This window comes from Canis aureus, chromosome 17 (genome assembly GCF_053574225.1).
Source record: "Canis aureus isolate CA01 chromosome 17, VMU_Caureus_v.1.0, whole genome shotgun sequence".
Lineage (NCBI taxonomy): Eukaryota > Metazoa > Chordata > Mammalia > Carnivora > Canidae > Canis > Canis aureus.
In genome coordinates, this window is record NC_135627.1 from 2,731,741 (window position 1) to 2,756,269 (window position 24,529).

General features: G+C 45.9%; 1 protein-coding gene across 3 annotated transcripts in view; it reads right to left on the reverse strand.

Moving 5' to 3' along the window:
- Positions 1–24,529, reverse strand: part of COL4A2 (collagen type IV alpha 2 chain) — a 169,972-nt gene that overhangs the window by 110,606 nt on the left and 34,837 nt on the right. For all 3 annotated transcript variants that reach the window (XM_077854964.1, XM_077854963.1, XM_077854962.1), the window contains exon 4: positions 12,363–12,443. In XM_077854964.1, coding sequence (XP_077711090.1) covers positions 12,363–12,443 — 81 coding nt within the window. The remainder of the gene's footprint in view (positions 1–12,362; positions 12,444–24,529) is intronic.

Below are 24,529 nucleotides of genomic sequence, written 5' to 3' on the forward strand. Positions count from 1 at the left end.
ATCAGATCAGGGGAGAAAAGTTTGATTCTAGAGTTCTCTCCTATGACAGCGACACCTCCTCACATTTCCTAAAGAATGGGGGATATTCATGCCCAAAGAAGAAGTAGATGTAGAACACCTGATGTGTCTAATCGATTCTTGTGCAAAGTGTTTAGAAATATCTGGACTAGATTTGCTATAAAGACTTGACAAATGTAAAAAGGCACTAGTGTATTCTAATAAAGTTTTAGGGCATTCAAAATACACATGAGGCTTCATTTTAATTTCTAAGGTAAGATTAAATGCTAAAAATAACTAAAATCCCATGTTGGGCATGTGATAAAGTGTTTTCTATGACAGCAAAGTGCAATTCTCCTGGAAACACACTCACATAAAAGATATAATATTTAATGCACCTAAAATACACAAAATGAAAATCCATTAATATACATATGTATATGTATATCACACATTTCAAAATCCTGAGGTTATTTATTGTATCTTATATATCTTAATTCTAAGAAGAATGATCTTATCTGGGAAACTTTCTCAGACCACTCCCGGAACTGCCGAGATGGGATGTGGGATGGCAGTCCAGGGCTCTAAGCCTCTGTCAATGCCAGTTTCATGGGACTCATCTATTCATCTTTCTGATCAACATGAGATTTCCATTACTCATCTTTCCTTCCCAGATAATTGACATTTTTGAAGGGCATTCATTTTGTTAGATTTTATTTCCTTCTACTAAAGAAGTCTTTTAAATCTTCTGGAATTAAGGAGTTCGTTTTCATCCACAAAGTTCTTTTTGTTTACTTCCTTATTCTGATTATTCTACTCAAGGGTATGCAGATGTCCACATACCCCTTTTCATCAATGCTATCCTCAAAATAAAGTCCTAAAAATACCAGTGGCAATTAACATTTAGAAATCTCCTTTTTGGTTACTAGCCATTTTCATGGAATGTCTGTGTTTGAATTAGCTCAGTACTGGACAAGCAAGAGAGAGAGAGAGAGAGAGAGAGAGACTCAGGGCAGAAGAACACCCACATGTCCCCCATCTGCAGATCAGAAACACTGGCTACATCTTTCAGCAACCTCACAGCAATCAAAGTAAACTACTGAATTGGGGTTCAAAAATTAAATGTATGCACGGAAGACCAATAGTCAAAAAACAAAACTAGAAAGGAATACAACAAAAAACATACTGAAAAAAATGGATTTTTGGGTGGAAGTACATCCCACATGAGCCAATGCAATAGTGTGTTTAGTAGAAAAGGGGTGGCAGGATTTTATGATAGGATTCAGAAGCATAGAATCCAGATCCAGGGAGGAAACAGCTCCATGCACTCCATGCTGGTCAGGCAGCTGTTGGAAAGCTAAGTTGACCAGGACTGAAGGAGGAAAGGGTGAAACTCAGAAGAAGGTGATGAAGATAAGGTGACAGTCTTCATACGAGTGATGGGTCAGGAAGTCAGCAGCCCAGTTAAAGCAACATATGATAGTTTAATATGCAAAAGGTTAGGAGATTGTGTGTGCTCCTAAATTTTAAATTGATGAGATCAGTAAATGTGGAGAAGGAGCTTTAATTGAGGGCTGGCAGAGGAATGAGTGAAGGAAAAGCTCACTGGGGGTGGAGAGACTTGGGCCAGGGTGGCATGTGAGCACCAACATCTAGGGCATCCATGCTCGTGTGTACTGGTGGGTGCAATGGGGCAGGGCTCCTTCCTGCAGGAAGCAGGCATGTGTCAAAGCTGAGCTTTTCCCAGTGGGCAGTTTCCTTGAGAGCTCTGGTGAGAGCAGCCACGGCATGTGCTGTGGTGTGGGGCCATCTCTCGTGTGCTGTGGTGGCGGTTCTGGTCGACAAAACACCTGTCAGTAGTGTCCAACAGTGCTCTCTTTGATGGGACAAATTTTAGTGGCCTGATGATGGCTAACACTCATGTGAAGCTATCCATACAGCTATACTGTAGCTACATGTGTTACCTTAGCCTTCTTGGATTCCAAATTAAACAACCTCATGCCATAATTTAGCTCATCCTATTTCTCCTTGCTTCTAGTTTGACTGTTTAAAAAAATGACCATTTACATGTAATACACTTACGGTGCTGATAGAACTTTCTTCTGTGACTTATGGAGGCTACTTCTACATTTCCAGGACATTCTTTAGTTTACCTCCTATAGAACATTTGAGAAACAAGCGGATGTCACTGCCCTGGCTTGCTTTCAAAATACACTCTTTCAAGGTGAAGTGAGCTCATAAAAACATCAGCTAAAGAAGAAATCAAGGGGAACCTGGGTGGCTCAGTGGTTGAATGTCTGCCTTTGGTTCAAGTTGTGACCCCGGGATCCTGGGATCGAGTCCTGCACCAGGCATACCCACAGGGAGCATGCTTCTCCCTCTGCATATGTCTCTGCCTCTCTCTGTGTGTCTCTCACGAATAGATAAAATCTTAAAAAAAATAAAGGAGAACTCAATTCTAAGAAAAATGTGAAGCTGATAAGGGGAGCAGAAAGGAATATCCTAGGGGCTCAACTAGGCTTATTTAAATTCTTGTCAATGGCATGTTTACCGCTGGGTTTCTTTTAAGTGAAGCCTGTGGAATGAATCTTACTGTCTTGAAATTTTAAGTGGGCCTCAGTGTTATCTGTAAGTCTCAGAGGAAAATTCTGATTCTGAGGGAGAGCTGACCTTTTTTGGTTCAACGTTTAGTTAGGAGTTAGATTATTTTCTTCTGTAATAATATACTACACTTTTCACTAGTGGAGTTTTGAAGGTGAATCTTACTCTGGACATCCAAAAATCGGTCCTGAGTTTTGTCTATTTTACTGGGAAAGCCCTCCAAGAACAGAAAAGACTCTTGCCAGTCTTGTGTCTTCTTTCCTTCTTCCTGGGTGAGACATGGGAAAGACTTGTCAATGTACTAGATCCATACTCCACTATTCTATGGAGAGAAACACAAATATTTGTAAAATATCAGGTGCTACAGGAGGAGGAATTCACCCCGAGGCCTCCAAATGCAGGAAGCCTGGCCTCATGTTTCAGGGTTCTGCTTGAACTGTCTGGGCTCCCTTTCAGTCTTCCTTCCTGCTGGCTGCTGGGGCATGAGATCTGCCCCTTCTCTGGCCCAGGCTGGAGAGCAGGATGTTAAAAGCAACGCAAACAGAAGAGAACTCCTTCCCAGATAATTACAGAATTCTGTCAATTTTGTCCCATCCCGTTGCAGACTTGGGCATCCTCAGAGGCCCTGGATCTGTCTTCAACCAAATCTGAGAAATGCTAGTTTTGTTGACAGATGCTAAACATGGGCACAAATGTACCAACTGATCTGGACATTAGGATTCTTTTGAAATATGACCATTATCTTCACAAGGCTTTAAAAACGTCATTACTGCCACTTGAAGTTTATTTAAAAAATATATATAATTACTACCATGCAGGGCTAAAACGTGCCAGCACTTTAATTTTTATTACAGAGCCCAAGCTCACCATAGAACTCATTCGTCCTTCTGTGTCTTTATTTAAAACAGACTTTAAGTTTGAAAAATAGTTATAGTGCCTCACAAAGACAGCGATTTAATAAAAAACACCAATGCTGACAAGGCGGCTGATGAGTGTGAGGCCAAAGATATTATTTACCCAGGATTAATGACTTCCATTTCATTTCCACTGTTTTACTTCTGATTCCAGTCCTTTCAGAGTTACCCATCCCAGCCATGTTTAGGATACAAAAACTTTTGCTCTGGTGGTGGGATCTTTAAGATCCTCACTGTAGCTCAGAAGGAAATGGTCATCAACACATGGTCTGTATTGGGTTACTCAGATGGCGGTTCCTACTCCCATTATTCTAGTATTCAAACTTTTAGGCTGGACACAGAGGGAAACGACAGGGATGTTTTGACCTTTCCCATCTGTGGGGACATATGCCCTTTTGAAGGCCTCCTTTGTACTTCCCATATGAGTCAGACATCGGACGGCTTGAATGATTTAGTTGTCTACACCACAATGGACTAGTTTGGATGGGATGCCTGAAGGCTCAGAATCACAGGCTGCTCAGGATCTCAGGTCAGGCAGCTTCTTAAGAAAATTTTGAAATGCCTAAAGCAGTTAGAAATAAATTTGTTTTATGCTCATTCTACATATGCCAGTGATGTATGTAGCACCTCTGTCTGTGACTATTAAGGGCAAGGGAGGCTCCCTCCAACTTAAGGGGGAAAGAGCATAAAGCAGAGATGAGAGAACACTGACGCCCTTCTTCTCAAGGTATCCCCAGGATGTGTTAACTAAGGTGGCAAGTTCAAAAGGCCCCTCGGCAAGGAAAACGTGTGCACACAGTTGGTCTGGTCATTTCTGCCACTTTTCTCTAGTTACTATCTCTGGATTTTCAACTATCTCAAGACTTTGCCACACAATCTACTGGTTTTCTCTTTATGATGGAAGCAGTCTGATGGAAGAGGAGGCAGACGCAAGTGCATCTGGTCCTTTTTAAGACTGCCCACCTTGGAAGCGCTTTGAGATGAGCTGCACGGGCAGGTGGGGTACTCCCACGTGATCCATAGGCAGACCCACCCGTTTGAGACACTCTCTTCCCAAGTGTGAGAGAAGATGAACTCAGAGCAAACATTTCTATTTTCAGAGTCGCTTTTAGAAAGTGTATCATGTTTAGTAACAACCTTGCTCTGGTCTTTTTAGAAATCCTGCAATTGTTTACTAAGAATGAATTGGAAGTGAATAAAACAAAACAAAGGTCTTTGAAGACTGGTGTTCTTTCTGTAACAGAAAGAGGAAAAGCTTTAATGCTATACTTGTCAAAACATTCCATCAAGAGGTAGGAAAAACGGAGGATTTCTAAAGGCAGAGATTTGGTTTGGTTTGGAGAACAGTAGAAATGTTCACCTCTCTTTCCCGGCTTTATTAGCAGTCTACTAGAGTTGGTGTTGAGATTTTCAATCAAGACATGAAATCATTGCTATCACCATTATCCTGGCCATGGACTGACATTCTATTTTCCATAAAGCCATGAAAGGCCATTTCGCTACAACTGTCAGCTCTGTACCAGAGCCCACTTAATCATTTGGCACCACCCTCAGGGCCAGAGGCTGGCGTGGATGGCCTGTGTCCCTGAGGTTCTGCTGGCACAGGCCACCACCCAGAATACATGGAGAGCTCCCGGGGGCTCCTCCACCCACTCTGACTGGCCAGCTGGCCTCACAGGGCCAATTTTGTGCTTCTGTGAAAACTATACTCTCACCAATGGCTCGGTCCTCCCTCGCCCCCTCCACCCCCCCACCCCCAGCAACAATCTGGTCACAATTTATGGTCAAGGGCTTGGGGGCACAGATCTGCCTCAGTACAAATAAAAAGCTTTTTCTCCCAACGTGGCTCACTCTTCTGCTTGAGCTCTGTCAATGTCTACTCTACGCCTAGTCTGTTTTTGGTGTAAATTTTGAGGGGAATGTTTGGATGCACGGTTCTCTCAGAACGAGATAGTGGGTGCCCTATCCCCATCCACCCAGTATTTCCAGAGTAACAGACACTTCGAGAAAGATTGAGGGTGTCTGCAGCACCGAAGCAACCATCTTCCATTAGCAACACCTGGAATCAAGAGGAAGGATTTCTTCATTATGAAGGAATGTGGTGCAGGCTGCCAAAGCAACTGTTTGGGTGTGTTTGTGTGTAGTGTTCATGAGAAGAGGTAGAAACGGATAAATCAAATAGGAAAACATTTAAAATTCTTCCTCTGCACTCAGGTACTAAGACAGCCAATGTGCCAATGCTTCATTCCTTGTCCGTGAACACTGTTCCCGTTGGAAACATGTTCTCTGCTAACTGCATTATTTGTCAAATAGCTGCTTGCCCTCAGCAGCTGTGTCATGGGCCGTTCTGTGGAGGCTGATAAATGCTAGGCCACAACCACTATGATTTATTTTCACCAGTGACTTTCATGGCTCTTATTATTTAAGCCCGTGTTTCACTGGTAGGAAACAACCCAGGGTAGTTTGTCCTGGGGGGTAAAGAACACGGTGATTTTAATGGCAATGAAAACACATTTTCTAAGCATTGACTTTAACCATCAGATTCTCTCCAGAATGATGTTCTTTGAGTCCATTCAGTGAGGCAGTATTATAATTTTGTCTTTTTAGGATTTTAATCATGTATTCTTCCATTTGGATGAGCTCCAGCTTGGCCCGTTTTCTATCAAGTCCTCACTACTGTCATGATGGTCCTTCTGAAATGAAACGATTACCATACTGGGCTGGCGAGAGTGGAGAGTGGGCCAGAGCTTCTGCATTATTTCTCTCTTCTCCAGCTGCGCCATTAATGCATTTCTACAACACTGTCCTGAAAGCCTTGCTTTAAGAAAATGCTTACTTGATCTTGCTAGAAAGAGAGTGAGAATAGCTTGCTGTTCCAAAGCTGAGGCCTGGATGACCAAAGGTCTCCTGCACCAAAGCAACTAGACAAGGAGTTTCCAGGAGAGGCCCTGATCAGAGCTCATGTTGAAAATGCAAATTTCCCCAAGAGGCTGTGGGCAACGTGGAAGGTGTGATGAATCACATTTGGCATAGATACCATGTCCAATGTGCCCTGCTCCTGGGTCTCTCTATATTTTTGAGATAACATCCTTTTTTGTAAAGATATAAGCCAGCAGGTTGCAAAATCAGGTCTTACTTTCACAAAATCCTGACTTTATATTGTGCTTTATTTTTGTCTAGGATTTGGTATCCAGAACATTCTTACAGATTGATGATGAGCTCCTTATCTCCTACTCTCCACCCTTACACTCGCTAGAACTGTGATCTTCAATATGGTAGCCACAGGGCTATTTAATTGGATTTTTTGTTAACTAAAATTAAGTAAAATTTAAAATTTCACTAATGACATTTCAAATGCTCAAGTAGTTCTGATGGACAGCATAGATATGGAACATTTCCATCTTTGTGGTAAATTCTTTTGGAGAGCACAGGGCTAGAAAGCTCTAAAAGATTAGGGATATTGACTGCTTTTTTTACTTCTGTACTCCTGATGCTGAGATGGGAGCTAACACGTGGTAGATGTATAATCAGCATGAGTCAAATAAATTTGTTTTCAAATTCTAGTCGCTAACTATGGCTGTGTGTAAGTTTCACGGCATTTTCTTTGATTAGAACTAGACCCCAGTGGAATGATCACCAAAACAAGACACTCATCAGGCTCCCCACTCTCACTGTAGAGTGATCTTGACAACTGCGAGTGTTCCTAGCTCTTCTGGGCCCCTCTGTCCCTTTCTGTGACACAGGCCTCAGCTTCTTTCTTTCATCTCTTGGGCACTGCCCTTCTGAGCTGACAGCAAGTGCCAAAGATGATGAATCTCTCTGCATGCCCATTCACCTGCCTCCACCCACCTCTGAGAGTCCTCTGTCCACTCTTCTCTGCTTCCCTTTTCACTCAGCGTCTCTCTGGTTTCTTTCACTTTGATTTACGTTGTTGAATTTAAGGAATCTTGTGAGGTTAAGAATTATTTACTCATACTTTGACTCAAGTCCAGGGACCCACAGACTGTGGGAAACTGTTAGCTGCATGAAAGAACACAACAGCTACACACAGCTTGTCATGGGCTGTGGCCTCTGCACACGTGAGGTGCTTGTCTTTGGTCCTGTGTCTGGTGCTGTCAGGGCCACGGTGGGCAAGCGTGGGTGGCTGAGCACTGAGTGATGGGGGAGATGCCCATTCACTGACGTACGGGCTGAGGATAGAGCTCTGGGAACCAGCCGAAGCTGTGGGTTCCCTTTCTCCCACTGTAGCCTGACCATCTCAATAATTCCCAACAATTTGGATTTAAGTAGTGTCTAGTATTTATCAATTTCTAAAATACCTGACTGCCCAGGGAAACGGGTGCCCTGTGAACGTTGATACCATTAAAAAGTTGGAATAACCTATTTGTTCTGAGTCTACAGTGAAAAGCCAAAGGATTGGGGGAATGTGAATCTGCTCAGGGAACTGAAATAATGAATTAAAACTGACCTCAGTTGGAAAAACCTGAGAATTTCATGACCTTTTAGGTAAGTTAATGAGCAAAGACAAAGGTGTCTTTATTTGTTGAACCAGGTGCCTTGCACGCCCTCCTTATAGTCTTCCATACTATTCATCTTTGTGTCACTTGGCGTATCACTCTGCTTCCACAGTCGTTCTGTAATGGAAATGCACTCTGATGCTTTCCATACAATGGGCTGTCACTTCCACAGAAGAAGGAAAAAATATTAAATATATAAATAAAGAAAGAGTAAAATGAATAGAGACAGGTAAGAGGGCCACACGGCTCTGTCTGGTGCCGGGGATGACAGGACCGTTAGTTGTGGAGAAAGCTAAGAAGTCAGTTAGCCGGCTTTCTTTGTGCCTATCACCCTGTGGAATATTGGTAAATTAGAACTTATGAATTTTAATTATTCCAATATATACACAATAGTTTCTCTCTCTCTCTCTCCCTCTCTCTTTTTTTTTTTTTTTGATTTATTTACTATGAGAGACACACAGAAAGAGGCAGAGACACAGGCAGAGGGAGAAGCAGATTCCCTGTGGGGGACCACATCTCCCTGATGCAGATGGGATCATGACCTGAGCCAAAGGCAGATGCTTAACCACGGAGCCACCCGGGTGCCCCCACAATAGTTTATTTTAAATGCAGACCCTCAAATAGCAATCAAGTATTCATCCATTTCTTTCTCTTTTTTAAAAAAATATTTTACTTGTCTATTTGAGAGAGAGAGAGAGAGAGAGAGAGAGAGAGAGAGGCAGTGTACACATGAGGAGGAAGGACAGAGAGAATCCCAAGCAGACTCGCTGCTGAGCTGGGAGCCCAACGTGGGGGTGGATCCCAGGACCCTGAGAGCATGACCTGAGCCAAAACCAAGAGTCAGAAACATAACTTACTGAGCCATCCAGGTGCCCCCTATTAATTCATTTCCTAAAGTTATGTTTAATTCATTGAACAACTGAAGAAAAGGTTGGAGAACTGGCCAGGGAGTAAAACTTTGAGGAAAGAGGGCCAGACCTCCTTTTGTCTGGGCTGTGGCCCTTCCCTCTGCCCCTGGAGGATCTCCCCTCTAGAGGAGGAAGAGTGCAGGCACAAAAGATGATGGCACTGGGAAAAGAACTCGTCTAAAAGTCTGAAAACTTGAGTTTTGTTCTGGACCAAATTGGAGCAGGCTCTGTGTCATCCTCCTTCCCTCCTTTGCACCTTCCAGCTCTAACCTGGGAGTAAGAGGGGTGCTGACGGCCGGGTCCCAGCTCCTGCCTTGCATGTCCTGGCTGTTGGAACACTCGCCCCAAAGGCTGGATGCTGTGCCTGTGAGAATCCGTGCCCCCCCGCCCCGCAACAACCCTCCACCTCCCACTCAGGGCTGGGGGAATGCGTTTTACACTGAGCTTGTTCATTCTGTAACATGAGAATTCCTTTGGAATCAGAATCCATAGTACATTTGTGATTTCTGCTGCGAGTCCAAAAGTTATCCAGTAACATGGTTTCTGCTGTTGGCTGTCACCATGGTGAGGAGCGAGTGAACTCTACCCCGTGTCCATATAAGGCCCGGCTGCCCAGTGCTCGGGAAGCAGGGAGCTCTGCAGTGAGGCATTGTTATCCCCCCTTCAGAAGCACCGTGGGGAAATATATGGCAAGGGACCCAGGGGCAGCTGTGGGAAAGAACGAAGTATGCACTCAGCTCTCTAACGGCGGAATCTGTCCAGCTGCTATTTTTATGCATTACATTACTTTTAAAAAATATCAATCCAAGAGTAGGACGGAAATAGCCCTGCTGTCTACAGAAACACATCTGGGTAAACTTGTTAATTAACAAATATTTAATGTACATATACCAGGCTTAAGGAGCTATATCTCAATAAGCATTTTGATGAAGTAGACGCAAGTGTCCCAACAACAGATATCCCCAAGGTGTCGTTTCTCTCTCCTCAGGAGTGGTTTTCTTACCACTTACCATCACCATTTCTGTCATCTTGGTGACTGATAACCAATGGCACACCTGAGTCCCTGTGTGGCTCTGTCCCTGAACCAACCACTCAGACAGCTGCCACATCTCAGCTTAATGTCATCATTACCTGGCTGAACAATTAGAGGCAAGTCAAACCCACATGGGGTTCTGGATTACTTGTGTTAACCAAATTCACAGGAAGGCGTCCAGTATCTGCTTTACCTAGCAAGGTCGAGAAATGGTCTTAGGCTACTTTGTTAATGAGGGCTGATGGGAAATACAAAGCTCTCCATGCAAATTTACTGAATTAGAATGACCTAGGGATCTTTAGAAATCTCCCTCCTAATAACTGCTCTGAGAAGACCTCTAGCATTTTAAGAGTACATAGCTATGCAGATGGCATTACATATTAAAATAAAATATAATGCTAAGTGAGATAAGTCAGACAGAGAAAGACAAATAACATATGACTTCACTCATATGTGGAAATTAAGAAGCAAAACAAACGAACAAACAAAAAAGAAAAAGATAAACAAAAAGCCAGACTCTTAAATACAGAGAACAAACTGGTGGTTGCCAGATAAGTGGGCGGGGGGGAGGGGTGGGGTGGAGGGTGGGGGGGAGGGGGGAGGGATGAGACAGATAAAGGGGATTGAGTGCGCACTTATCTTGATGAGCACAGAGGAATGTACACAACTGTTGAGTCATTATACTGTTGACCCAAAACTAACATAACACTGTATATTAATTATCCTTGAATTAAAAAAAAAATCCGAATGAACTACTTTTCCTAAAGAACAAAATTCATATGAAACCATTACGGGAAATGTTAACATATCGGTTCTGCATTAAACAATCACAAAAAAGTGAAAAAGAATAGACCTAGTAAACTTGTGCTCTGTTTGGGTTCTGTTTGGCTGATCACATGGAGAAGAATGCAGAATCTCTCTGGAGCTGAATTCTCTCCAACCCAGGCGAGGCCCACAGATATTTGTAAACCACTAATTTGTCTTCCTCATGCCCATATAAGGCCAGGCTGCCCAGTGCTTAGGGAGGGGAGAGCTCTGCAGTGAGGCATTGTCATCCCTGCTCCAGAAGCATCGCTGGGAAAGTCTATATAGCAAGGGACCCAGGGGGATTTTAAATCTCACCAAATGGCTTCTGTATATTTGAAAAAATACTCCATCCTTCTTAAATGCTGATGCACAACCTTCAATTAGCAATTCTTAAAGCCTAACGTCCCTGTTCCAAGCAGAGGGACCACTGTTCCATCAACAGCAACAGCTCTGAGAGGACACAGCATGTGGGGAGAGCAGCCTTGGGTGCCTGGAGAGAAGACTCCTCGGTGAGGATCTTGGGCATGAGAGGAGGGTTGGTCAGTCACAGACCACCACAACTGTAAAGGGGTTCCTTGTCACAAATTTTACTCATTTGGCTTCTGGAGGAAACTCATGTAGGAGAAAGTGTGTGGCATAACACATAACACTGGCTGCAGAGGCCAAGCTCCACTGAGACGAGTCCTCCTCCTGGGAGGTGGGAATGGGGTCTATAAACACCAACGGCAGGATTCAGGGTGGTGGGATGTGCTGAGAACACCAATGGGGTGCTGTAATTGGCAGTGACAGGGGATACAGGCCACACCTCCCAACTACCTCTCCCAACCTGGCCCTGGTCCAGCAAGAGTCCCCCCAGGGAAGGGTGATCCCAAGGCATGAAGACTCAAAAGACTCTGTGTCATAAAACAAATACTGCTCCCCACAAGAAAACGGGCTTAAACAGATAAATATAAATAATACGTTTTAAAAATCAGAAATGCCAAGACCCAAACGTCAGCTTTAAATGGCAACAGGAAGGCCAGTCACTTTGAACATATTAAACCCAGTATCAGACCATAATTCAGGCGCTGCCATGTATCCTGGCAATGATGTGGAATGACCTTTTATCTCTGACTTACCTGATAAAATTTGCTATATAAAGGACATTCAGGGGATAAGTAGACTACTTTTGAGTATGAGACTGATTCTCTATGGCAGGATGCTTGTGCCCTCTTGTTTGAATGTCTACACTGGGGGGTAGACAGAACCATGTTTTTTTTTTTAATGTAATATTTCTACGGAATAGATGTTTATGTATAAAATCATAGGCCTAAGACACAGTTGCATTATATATACATATCTTTTCATAACAATGATCAAGAGAAAAGATGTGTAAGAAAGTTAACACTGTTCTCAATCTATTTCAGAAAGTGGTATAAATTGACCAAATTTTGCATTATATCATTGTTTGTTCCAATACAGAGGGACATGTCTGTATTAAATTTGTCAGGAAGATATGCAGTTGACTCACTCAGGTGATTCAAGGCACTTTTGTCTTAAACAGAAGGCTAAGGAAGACAGTCATTTCCCTGACTCGGTGACTCACCCTTCCTCCCTTCTCGGGGTAGCACTGGCAGCCTCCACTGCAGTCTCTGCCTCCACAGGGCACGTCAAACTTCTTCACGCCCTGCAAAAGCAAGCACAAAACACGTTATCGCAAACACCGTCAGCTACAACAGGTAGCACAACATCATCTGCTGAGAGCACGTCCAGCTCCAGCAACTAGCTTTTTATTCAAAACACAAACTTTAATTTTTAGAGCAGCTTTGGCTCATAGCAAAGGATACAGAGAGCTCTCATGTACCCCCTACCCACCTACACACACAGCTGTCCCCACCACCAACGTCCCCCAGCAGAGTGGCACATGTGTCACAGTTGATGACCCTACACTGATAAGGCACGGTCACCCAGAGTTTACATTACAGTCACTCTTGGCAATGAACTTTGTATGGTCAATATGCCTTTTAAAGGTTCCTGCTCAACACCAGATGCCATGCTAGGTCCTGGTCTCGAAAGTCAGGGAGAATGTTCCCTGAATCCAGGGATTCCGTGTGAAGTGAGCCCATGAGGACACTCTGTGTTAAGTACTTCAGCGTGAAGGAGAGACTCCAAGTGTGTAGGAAGCGGCCCTTCATTCTCCTGGAAATGTGGGGGATGCAGCCCCAAGGAGAGGTTGTTCCAAGTGAGCAGGACTGGGTTAGGTTCATCATACAACACGGATCCTCGTGAGCTAAAGGGGGGGGGGGCTTCCAATGGGGGACAGAGAACCCTGTGAACACATCTGCCAGGTTCTCGACACCTCTCACCACCACCACAGAGGTTCTCAACATCCCCGGTGGTGCCAGGAGAGGACACTCCTTTCCTTCCCTCTGAGGGACCCAGTGCTTCACAGAAGGAGGAGGGGATGGAAGGAAGAGGCTTTCCCAAGTCTCTATTAGGTGGACTCTTTAATGAATTGAGTGGCTAAGTGAGGGAGTTCTCCACCCAGACAATTCCAGTGGGTTCCAAGGCATTTCTCGCTTTCCCTTGATCTCAGTATTTTAAGTAAAACATGGACTTGGACTTTGGACCAGGAGATCTTCCTTTCCGACTGGTGATGGCATGAAATGTTTTGAGTAGGAAGTGATATCAGATGGACCTTCTTCTTTGCTCTTCCGGATCAGCCCCGCCTCCCCCATCTGCACAACAGGTGACTCAGTGCAGCAGTGCAGGGGAATCCCTATGTGGCTCGTCATCCTTGGCCAGCCCGACAGACCAGACTGCCTAGCTGGCTGGCACTGATAACCTGGACATGGTTAGCTTCTGGTGCGCGCTGAGCCAAACCTTACCATGCAAGCAACACTCCCCAGATAACAGACCATTCCAAATTTACACAAAAGTGCATTTCACCATAATCTGTTCCATTCTCTTCTAAGTTAAGTCTCAGCGACTAAACAGGCTGGTCACCCTCTGTTAAGCTTTCTGTTTGTTTGTGCTAGCATGTCAGCCAGAATCTTCCCTGTTCCTGGCATGGTACTGATGGTCATGTGTAAATGGATATAGTGTTGCGTGGCCACTGCTGCGACGCCTGCTAGCCTTCCTGGACGTTCAGTCTTGGACAGGCACACAAGTGAAGTCTGACTCAAAACTATCTGGCCAGAGTTTACCTAAGACCACAATAACTATGCCATGTTCTTTTTGTAGAGATGATAAATTCCTTTCCTGTGCTAACAACTTTCTATAAGAGGGATCACTGGAGTGCCACATTACTTGTGTCCTGACAATAACCCTTTACCTACTCTAGTACCTAATGCATGTCACTAGATTTTGAAGAATTCAAAAAAATCTGAAAATCTCAAACCAACACCTCGAAGCCTTTTGGATATCTTGGTTATCTTTCTGTGAGACACTGTGAGTTCCATAGTATAGAAAGTAAACATGTTTAAAATTCTTTCATGCCTTCAAAATATGTTTCTAGATATTTGCCAGTTTTTTTTTTTTACAGCTGCAATGTTTATCTATAGTGGGGCTCATTTAGAGTCCCATGATTTTGAATATTTAGTCTTTATAAATCCAGCTCCATACAAAGCCATTCGTTTTATGGGTTACCCTGAATGCTGAAGGGAGGTGTCTAGATGGGCAGCCACATTTATACTTATGATGTACGACTAGGATGTGAATAGGTGGCTTGGCAGGTTTCCCTGGTTCACACAATAATTTATTTGCCAGTTGTCTGGAAAAGGTAAGGGGGCTCCTCAGTCTATAGACAATAGGGTAAAGCATAAACTTATATTCTTCATCTGATGTTGCATCGGCTATTTTTAGTTTTGATTTTAAAGGCACTTGCCAAATCCCTGGATATAAATCAATGGTTGAAATGATCTTAAATTGATCTAACAGACCTTCTATCCTATGTTTAGGATATGCACTAGACTTAGTTATAGAAACCTTCATAACCTGCTTAAAATTTAACAGTGCTGTTTTGCTTTTGGAGTTGGGGCTTGTAGGTCTGATAACTTCCAATCTTGACACTTCCTCAACCATGTGCCATGGCTTCGGGACCTCATCTCAGGAGGTGAGAAATACATCATTGAGAGGCAGGCCTCCCTCTACAAGCCAGAGTCAATTTCCATCATGGAGACTCCAGCCTGTGTGCATGTGTGTGTGTGATGTGGCGTATGTGTGTGTGATGGGATGGGATGTGGGGTGTGTGTGTGTGTGTGTATTTTCCCATCAGCATCTTACATCTTGCATATCCTACAGAGGGATTCCTATGAATTCCAACATCTACAAGAGCTCTAAGTACCACGAATTGGAATGTCAGATCTCCAGGATGAACAGAAGTATTTACTTTATTAGGGCAGAGCATGTGTTCCAGACGTCTCTTAGAGACTATACAAATCTCAGACCTGAGCTTCAGAATTCCCCTGGTGGGATGTTAGCTCTGGAACATTCTCAAGATACAAATGCCCTCCTGAGGATCTCGGATGAGGAGTACATGAACTGCTCTGTCCCCTGAACAGAAGAATACTAACAGCCTCCACCAGCCATTGCCCAAGCTCCAAGTCCTTGGGTCTGCCCTTGTTTTATTGCTAGACACAACTCAGAGATGAACCTTGATCCTTCTCCTCAACTCCTTAGTAAAGATGACTGGTTTCCTCCCACTGTACATCCACCTCAAGAGTCTGCCCAGCACCTGGCCCGGGTCTAGACCTTCAACTACAGTGTCTCTAGGAGGGCATGCTTTCTAACCAAAACTCCATCAGGAGCATCAGTTCAATTCTCCACTAGTGTCTCATGCCAAGTCTGAATACCCATCAGTACCATTCTGTAGAACAATATTCCTGCCCCCTGCAGCAATGCCCGTCACTGTGCTCACCATCCCAACATCCACAGAGAACAGGCTGCTCCCAGGGCCAGGAGGCTCCTGCAGACCCAGCTTGAGGTATATGGAATGTGTCTACCATCATGGACCATGCATGCTGCATCCACTCAATTGAGCTTGTCTGGATGCTCTTCATCTCTAGGTGGAGGACTCACAGCCGAACGAGACCAATTATGGTAAAGATCCATGCAAACTGGTAAGGGCTTCCACCCCCTTGAGAATGCCTGAATCTGATATGCATGTGCTCATCTGTCCTAGTATTCATGCAGAAACTGCTCCCTCCCTGGCTCCAGAACAACGAAGGCATCTGTGCCACATGCTTCCCAGCTTGGAGTGATCAGGGAAAGCCTTTCCCTCAGCTGCACCTGTGAGAGAGCTCCTAACTCCCCAGTTCCCCCAGACATGACAGCTGCAGGGCTCTTGGAGACACCTGACCCACTCTCTCCCTTGCAAATTCACTCATTTGTTCCTTCCTTCATTTTCCACCTGGTGTTTACTGCAGGCTGAGCACTGTGCTGGGCCATGGCTATAAAGTGGGGATCAGAGAATGTACACAAGTTGATAAGAAAACTAAATACACAAGCCATGAAACCTATACAATTTAAATTACAGCAAGTGCCATGAAGGAGAGGTAAGATGAGAGGGAGACTCAAGGAGGCTGGTCACAGAGAGGACTAACTTAGCTGGGCCCTCTCCCTCAGGCTGTACTGTCCTCCATTATCCCTTACTGGCCTCCCTGAAGAGGCTGATCTCCTTGCCTTCACACCTGAGGCCCTCACTGCTACAACCCAGGAACAGAGAGCTGCCAGTCTCCAGGCCTAGAAAGGAAGACCTCTGGGTTATCATCATCAGGGAATCCAGGGCATCTTGGATTGGAGTGGATTTGAAACTCTTCTTCACAGGACCCCCAGGATCCCCCAGCTTACAGCCAAGGCTCAATTTAAGCCCATTGTGGCTTTATGGTTCTGGGATAGGTGTGCAGGGACCATCTTCCATCCTCCTTGCTCAACAAAAACTACCTCAGTTGCTACCAAGATGTGTAACCACCTGGAACTGTGAATCTAACTTCCCAACTTTTAGAGGGGGCCTGAGCTGGGGGCTTAATCACTGATTCCTTCAGCAACTGTCCATGGGTGCCCGTATCCTGGGAGCTGCCTCGTCTAGGGCTCTGCCCTGCTGGGCTCAGCTGCTCCCTCCAGGAAGGAAAGAGGATGCAAAGAGGCCTGGGGAGCTGCCGCAGACATAGGCAAAAGGTGGTACTTCTGCTCTCGTTGTAAGCGTTTGACATCTTACCAAGTGTACTGGAGCCAACAGGAATTGTTTTGAAAAAGAAATGTGAATTCTAGGTTTTGGGAAATCAAACAGAAAATGGCTTAAACAGAAGTGTAGTAAATGAGGAATGCCTTTGAGCTGCATCAGGAAGATATGAAGTGGGTACTTCTTGTAAAATGATGAGTAAGAACAAAAGCCATATCGGGAAGGTCAGGGTCGCGTGGGGAGAGCTCTCAGTGAAGACAGTGAGCAGAGTCTGAGCAGGATGTGCCTGGACACAGTGTCCCAAAGGAGCTGGGCGGCAGAAAAGGGTGGACAGGTGGGAGGCAGGGGTTTGTGCCTCTTGCCTCAGATGCAACGTCCAAGAGGCGCTTGATCTAAGCTTACAATGCTGTGGCCTCGTCTGGGCCCTAGACACACCCAGCGTGGCACTTGGATGCAGCGCCTGTGTCGCCAGGTGCTACTTAGCAATGCAGGCCCCACATTTCCTGCATCAGGACACGCTTTCTAACAGGCTCTCCACGTAGACACGTTGCTATGGCTTCCTGTGAAGCCATGTCCTTCAGTGGAGGAAGAAAGTACATTCCCTACGGGTTCCCTGCATTCCGCGTGTCAAGAGGACACGACATGTTGTTCTGGAAGAGTGCTGGCCCCAGACTCCCTTTGACCCCTGCCACCTGTGGCAGTTCAGGGAGGCTGGTAGCTGAGCATCTCACCAGTCACGGTGTCAAAAGAATGTCCTTATTCAGAACATCCTTTTAGGCTCTTCTCTTCTGAATTTTACCCTGCCTTGAACTGGCAGCCAGCATGGCTGTGCTAATTAGAAATTCTAGAAATTAAGAATGACCTGGATCGCCGAAGACCCAACTGGCAATGCAAAGGCATAGATATATTTTTCTAGAAACCTTGGATATTTTACACAAGTGAAATGCAAGAGACATTGTTTTCCAGAGTCAAACTGGAGATCTTTGACCAAGAGATTTTTGAGGGGGGGGGTCACCTTTTTATGTGGGAATTCTCTTTTTCAGAATCTTATGTGATCTTGGCATCATCACATTTTGAAAGGTTTAAAAATACATATCTTTGCGTGGACATTCAGTTCAGCCTAGACACACCCAAACCACCCTACATGCGTGATCCACATTCCTCAGTGAGTCTTGTCTCTGGGAGAACAGAGGTCACGGAATCTTCTAAAGAAAGCCAGTTTTCAGGTTCCCTAATCAAGTATCTGTCAGGTTCAAGCAGAGTTTCTTGCCTTGAGCCACTGGCTCTCTTGCTGCCAGCAGAGACTGCTCTGCCATCTATAAATGGAATCCAGTCTAGTCAGAATGGACATCACTGGGAGCAGCTGCAAGATTAAGGGAACATCCGGTCTCATGTGCCTCTTATGTGAGCAATCCCCTGGCACTGGGGGAGCCAAAAATCATGCTGCCTTCATTGGGTATCACGTAGCATCAGGCAGAGGAAAGAAAGGCTTTGCCCTGCCGCCCGGCGCACAGGGGCATGCTCCTCTGTAGCTGTCTGAGGAGTGGCCCCCTTCAAAACATCGAGAAAACTGCTTTTCTCACTTCTCCCAGCAGCAGACTTGTCCTCATATTTAGGACATTTAAAAATAGGTTTAAATAACAACCCAAATGCCAGAAAATAAAACTCACAAAAGATTTAGACTCTACGACAAGCTATTTCTGTAAGTTACCAGTGTGGATGGTCCCTGTCTGTTAAGGGAGCAAATCCACAGACATGGACTCAGCTTTCTGCAGATGTGAGTCTTGTTCAAAGTTGATACAATATTTACAAATGACAGAAAAAAAAATGCTCAGCATTGTTCTCAAATCGCACATAAGAAATGAATATTAACCAAATTTATATGAAGATGCAAGAACAAAACTCATTTGTCCTAAAACAAAGAATATTTTGTCCTCCACATGTTCCAAGAAACATCTTGTCCAAGAAAGTCTTTCTAGGCCAATATACCTCCAGCCAAAAAGAGCAAGTCTCTGTAGGGAATTTACAGATATTTTACCATTGGACTCCCCCCAGCTTCCTGTACAGAGGGATACTGAATAACCCATTCTAACAGACACAGAAGACAGACATCCCTTCTTGCAAAAAAGTAATCTTTCATAGTTAGGTAGAAAAAAAATCTATACAAGTCTTTGTCTTTTTCACAAGTCCAGTCAAGCCCGACTTTTTAGAATTATTCTTTTAGTCCAAAAAGAGGCTAACAAAGGAGAAAGCCAACTTGGGAACAAAGTTCCCAGTAAAAATTCTATTAGTTTATCAAAACAGGAAATATAAGCCATTTCCGTACATGCAGCTTTAAACATTAAGGAAATAATTCCAACATGGTATTAGCAAGACAAGGCATATGGCAGTGGAAACGCAGAGCAGGGCCATGCCACACAGAACAAAACCCTCTTCCCCACAAACTGGATGTGAAACCCCGCCAATCCAGCTTCCTCTGTTGAAGGCACATCAAGGGCACTCGAGTGGTCCTAGGATGCTACAGGTAGAGGCAGTGAAGTAACTGATGGACAGACGTGCGGGCCTGTTTTTTTTTTTATTTTTATTTATTTATGATAGTCACAGAGAGAGAGAGAGGCGCAGAGACACAGGCAGAGGGAGAAGCAGGCTCCATGCACCGGGAGCCCGACGTGGGATTCGATCCCGGGTCTCCAGGATCGCGCCCTGGGCCAAAGGCAGGTGCCAAACCGCTGCGCCACCCAGGGATCCCCGTGCGGGCCTGTTTGAAGTGAACATGTGCAGTTGGCTGGTACTATGCCTGCGCTCCCGCCTGTCCTCACGAGGCCGGGAGTTTGGGGGACGGAGGAGGAAAGCAGGGCGCTGTGCTGGGAGCGGGAACCAGCAGGGATGACAAGTTCAGAGTGCAGACTATGAGCTGCGGAGAGGCTCTCAGGGAGACTGTCGTCACGTGCCCCAGGACCTCGCTGACTTCTAGCCAGGTAAACACCTGAGGGACTGTGTCACTCCTGCTGGCTGGCTGGATTCCCTGCAGACGGTACCGGGAGGTGCTGCATTCCCAGCTTCCCTGGGCCATTGGCTATAAGCCACGTGACTTTACACTTGCATACTTACGTGTTTTTATGAGCAACAACGGCCAGCATCTCCACCCTCTCTCCTCTGACAGTTTGAGGTCTGCGGTGCTTTCCTTTTCTTTCTTTCTTTCTTTCTTTCTTTCTTTCTTTCTTTCTTTCTTTCTTTCTTTCTTTCTTCTCTCTCTCTCTCTCTCTCCATTAAGCTATGATGTTAATTATTAGGGTCCCCACTTGGGGAAAGACTAGGGTCTCTCTCTCTCTCTCTCTCTTTAAAAAGATCTATTTATTTAAGAGGGAGAAGCAGACTCCTTGCTGTGCAGGGAGCCCGATATGGGACTCGATCTCAGGACCCTGAGATCATGACCTGAGCTGAAGGCAGACGCTTCACCAACAGAGCCCCCCCAGGCGCCCCTGGGGCTGTTCTCCAAACAGAATTGCTGTTGACAAGACAGCCAAGGACAACCTCGCTCAAATGCCTGGCCTGGGTGCCAACCTGCACACAGGACGGGCTAGAAACCCCCAGCGAGGGAGTCCGACAAGATGCGGTTGGCGGCTGGCAGGCGTGGACAGTGCGGCAGGCCCAAGGCCGGGGCCAGACGCTTCCCCAAGTTACCTCATTTACACTTAAGACATTTAAAGGAGGCCAAATGGTGGAGTGCATGCCGAAGTCAAGGATGAGGGGCCCCGGGAGGGACCTCTGACCCTGAGTGATGAGGCCGATCAGAGGAATCAGGAACTCGGGGCACCGTCCAGGCAGGGAAACAAACTTGCTCTGCTCCACTGCACGTTCCGCACAAAATGAGGATCCTAATGGCCTTCCCCCAGGACTGTTGGGGGCATTATTCAATGACATACTGCATGAGGCCTTCCACTCCATCCAGACCCCAGGGGCAGTGCTATTGGGTGCAGGCCTGGCTCGCTGGCATGGAGCCCCAGACCCAGGAATGAAGCCTAAGACCCAGCCAAGGCTGTAGGCTGTAGGAGCAGTGCTTCCTTAGAAATACCTTGCCCCAGGCTAGGAATGATCTCAGAGTGTGGGTGGGCCTGCCTGCAGGTGAGGACAGGCGGCTTTCCTGGCTGAGCGAGAAAAAGGTGGGCGGGGCGGTTCCTGTTGCACATGCTCTGCCCTGGCCACCCTGCTCCCCTCCTGCGCTGACTCGCAGAATCTCCAGTGAGGAAGGCAGGCTGCCCTGGACACTCGGGCCTGGGTAGGGGCTGGCGCAGGTGCTGACACTGATAACCAGGTGTGGAGTGCAGGGTGCATGTGTTCCATCTAGAAGCACCCCTCCTGCTTCTTTCACCACATCCTTTCTCTGGAGCTACCTGGCCTTCACCCAGGAAGTGTTGAGGCCTTACTGCCGGGTCCCTTATGAGGTTCTGGGTGGGGACTGCGGGTTGTCTTGTCTTGAGTCACCTAGACAGCGAGGGCCAGGGCCTATGCAGCTGATGTCAGGAGGCCCAAGTCAGGGACTGTGGGGCTGGAGGTCAGCTGTGAGTGGACTCCACAGGCAGCCTTCAGAAGAGGCAAAGCACCGAGTGAGGATGCCTGGAAATGCAGGTAACCTCCACCTGGAAGCATGAAAGATGTCCTGTCTGAAGCACAAACTGTCTCCATTTTCGGGTGATTTCTCTGTCACCTACCACCCAGATCACTGGAGTTCTGGTACCTTTTACTTCTAATTGCAGTCGACTTCCCATAATCTATTCATTATTCCCATCACATGTACAGCCGCTTGCAACATCTACGGCAGCATGCTCTGGGCTCCTGAGACATCTGAAGGTTTATTCTCCCAGCAATTTAGATTATATCTGTGGATCTATTTTCAATTGGAGCTTATTCACATGACTCCAAAGGCTGATCTTGAACCTCTTCCTGACGAGGATTCCCTAGGTCTTGACTTCCAAATGAAACAGTCTCCCAAGTATCAAATGAGAATGAGTTTTTTCTCCTTTCAAGTATCTGAAACAGCTTCTTACCATTCCTTCTCACTCTCCTGTGATGGCTCCTTGGCCACCCGGACCCAGGCTCACTAAGGCCAGGGCGCTGCTGGGCTGACCAACGTGCCAGTGCAAGACCCAGGCAGGGTGTGCCTCAGCTCATTGGGGTTCTCTCCGGGAGGCAGGCTGCTCTTTGACTGCTAGAGCCCTTCTTCTTCTTCTTAAGATTTTATTCATTTATTTGACAGAGAGAGAGAGAGAGAGAGAGAGAGAGAGAGAGAGAGAAGACAGTGAGCACAAGCAGGGGGAGCAAAAGCAGTGAAGAGGGAGAAGCAGACTCCCCGCTGAGCAGAGATTCCCCAAGCAGGACTGGATCCCAGGATCTTGGGATCATGACCTGAGCTGAAGGTAGGTGCTTCACAGACTGAGCCACCCAGGCTCCCCTAGAGCCACTTATCTTGATGTCGTCATGATATCAAGTGCCTCACATAGAGCTTAATTTGAAAGCCAATGTGCACGTTGGCAATCTTGCTGGGGCTGTTGTATCTGACACACACATACGCATACGCACGGGTGGAATGAGATCACATACTGAATGCTTCTATTTGGAGGCATCTGACTGCCAACTAGACATCTTCGGTGGGTCTGTCAATAGATCAATTTCTGGAAGTCACTCCCTCTGCTCCCTCGATCTCTTCATCCTTAATGTAGATTGTCACCATTCCTGTTTTTGTTAATCACTAATGCCTGGTGTCTCAGTCCACTTGGCTGGAATATCATAGACTGAGGGGACTTAGGAATAGCAGGGATTCATTTCTCCTGTGCTGGAAGTCTAGGATCAGGGACCAGCAGATTTGTGGTCCAGTTGAGGGCTGCACTTGATTTACAGGCAGCATCTTCTTGCCATGTCTTCATGTGTGGTAGAGAGGGCCTGAGAGTTCTGTGGGCCTCTTTATAAGGTTATTAATCCCATCATGGGGGCTCTACCCTCACGACCTAATCATCTTCCAAAGGCCCACCTCCTAGTCACATCACCTTTGGGGCTAGAATTTCAGCATGAATTTGGGAAGGACATAAACATTCAGGTCAAGCACCTGGCTAGGTGGGTAATTATATCCTTTTGGTGTTAGCATTGTAGGTTAGAGCCCATGTCAGGCTCACGAGATACAATATACTTTGTATTTACATCTCCTCTGGTCCCAGTGCCCCACTGCTTCTCTGGACTAGCATGCCTTGCTTCTCCTGACAGCTGCCAAACTGGGCTCTGTTCCTGTCTGTCCACTGTTCCTGGGCTGTCAAGGTGTCCCTCTATTTCAACTGCAACCAAGTGCTTAATAAAATATTTTCCCACATGGGCGGAATGTAAAGGATTTTAAATGCACCGAACATGAACACCTCTGGGTCCCGTCCTCCTCAAGGAACGCACCTTCGTACAAGCTGTGCCTTCAGCCTGGAATGTGCGTTCCCTCCTCCCTTGCCTTCCCCAGCCACAGAGCTGAGACCCACTCAAAACACTCAAACGCAACAGCCTCTCACCCTCGGGAACAGCGAAGTCAAACCTGTGTTGACTTCCCAACTTGTTCCTATTCATTCTTTTTAAGTATGGGTGTTTCTGCTGGAACACAAGATATGACCATTTCTGAAAAACCTTCACATTCTGTAACATCACATGCCAAACCAACAAGATCTATGGGAAAAAGAGTGTTCAGAGGCAGACCACTCAAAACCTGCAAGACTTTGTAACCAGGGCACTAATAAATTAGTCCTCATCCCAGGAAAATAATAGCACAGTCGAACAAATACCTAAAATTCCCGATAAGTAAAGAAATACTATAATAACCGTAGTGTTTCATCTTAAAGAAGAGTGAAGGCAGTAGTTTGACAGAAGATGTATAGAAGTGGTAGGACTGCTGGGCTGCAGAGAGGTCATGTGGCCAAGACTGGGAAGAAGAACGCAGCAGGTGCGTTGGGGGAGGGGTGTGGCCGCATGGAGCCCAGGGAGGGAAGGCCGCCACTTGGGCATCCTGTATAGAGTTAAATTCTTCGACAGCTTGCGGTGTTCAGTCTTAATCTACTTTGCCCTTAGCTACGCTTTTACCCAGTGTGCAAACAACACGCCTGGGGAGAGCACCATGCATGAGCTCACATGACTTCCATTCTGTACTGACTTCATTCTGCTGTTGAGCAGCGATGGCCTATCTCAGCAGGTCTGAGTTACAGAAAACGCATGCAGCAGAACAGACCGTACTTCAATATTCTCTTATCTGCTGCTCATTCTGGCGGCATTGTTCTCACCAAATAAGGAAGAAATTGGCCACATTAAAGACTATTTTTGATGAAGGCTACCGTAATTCAGTCACTTTTATAGCCTTAGGGATACAGTTCTCAGTGTCGTGGAGACCAACTTATTGGGAGCTTTAGACTCTTGTTCCAGAGGCCACCCCTGTTATTATGGCTAGGAAGGAGCATCCGTATGGTGCACACGTGGTAAAGTTCCTAATGTTCTATTTAGAATAAATGCCCTGAAATATTTGTGAACGATTATTCTCTGTGCAGTGAGAGACAGCCCACATCACTTAGGAT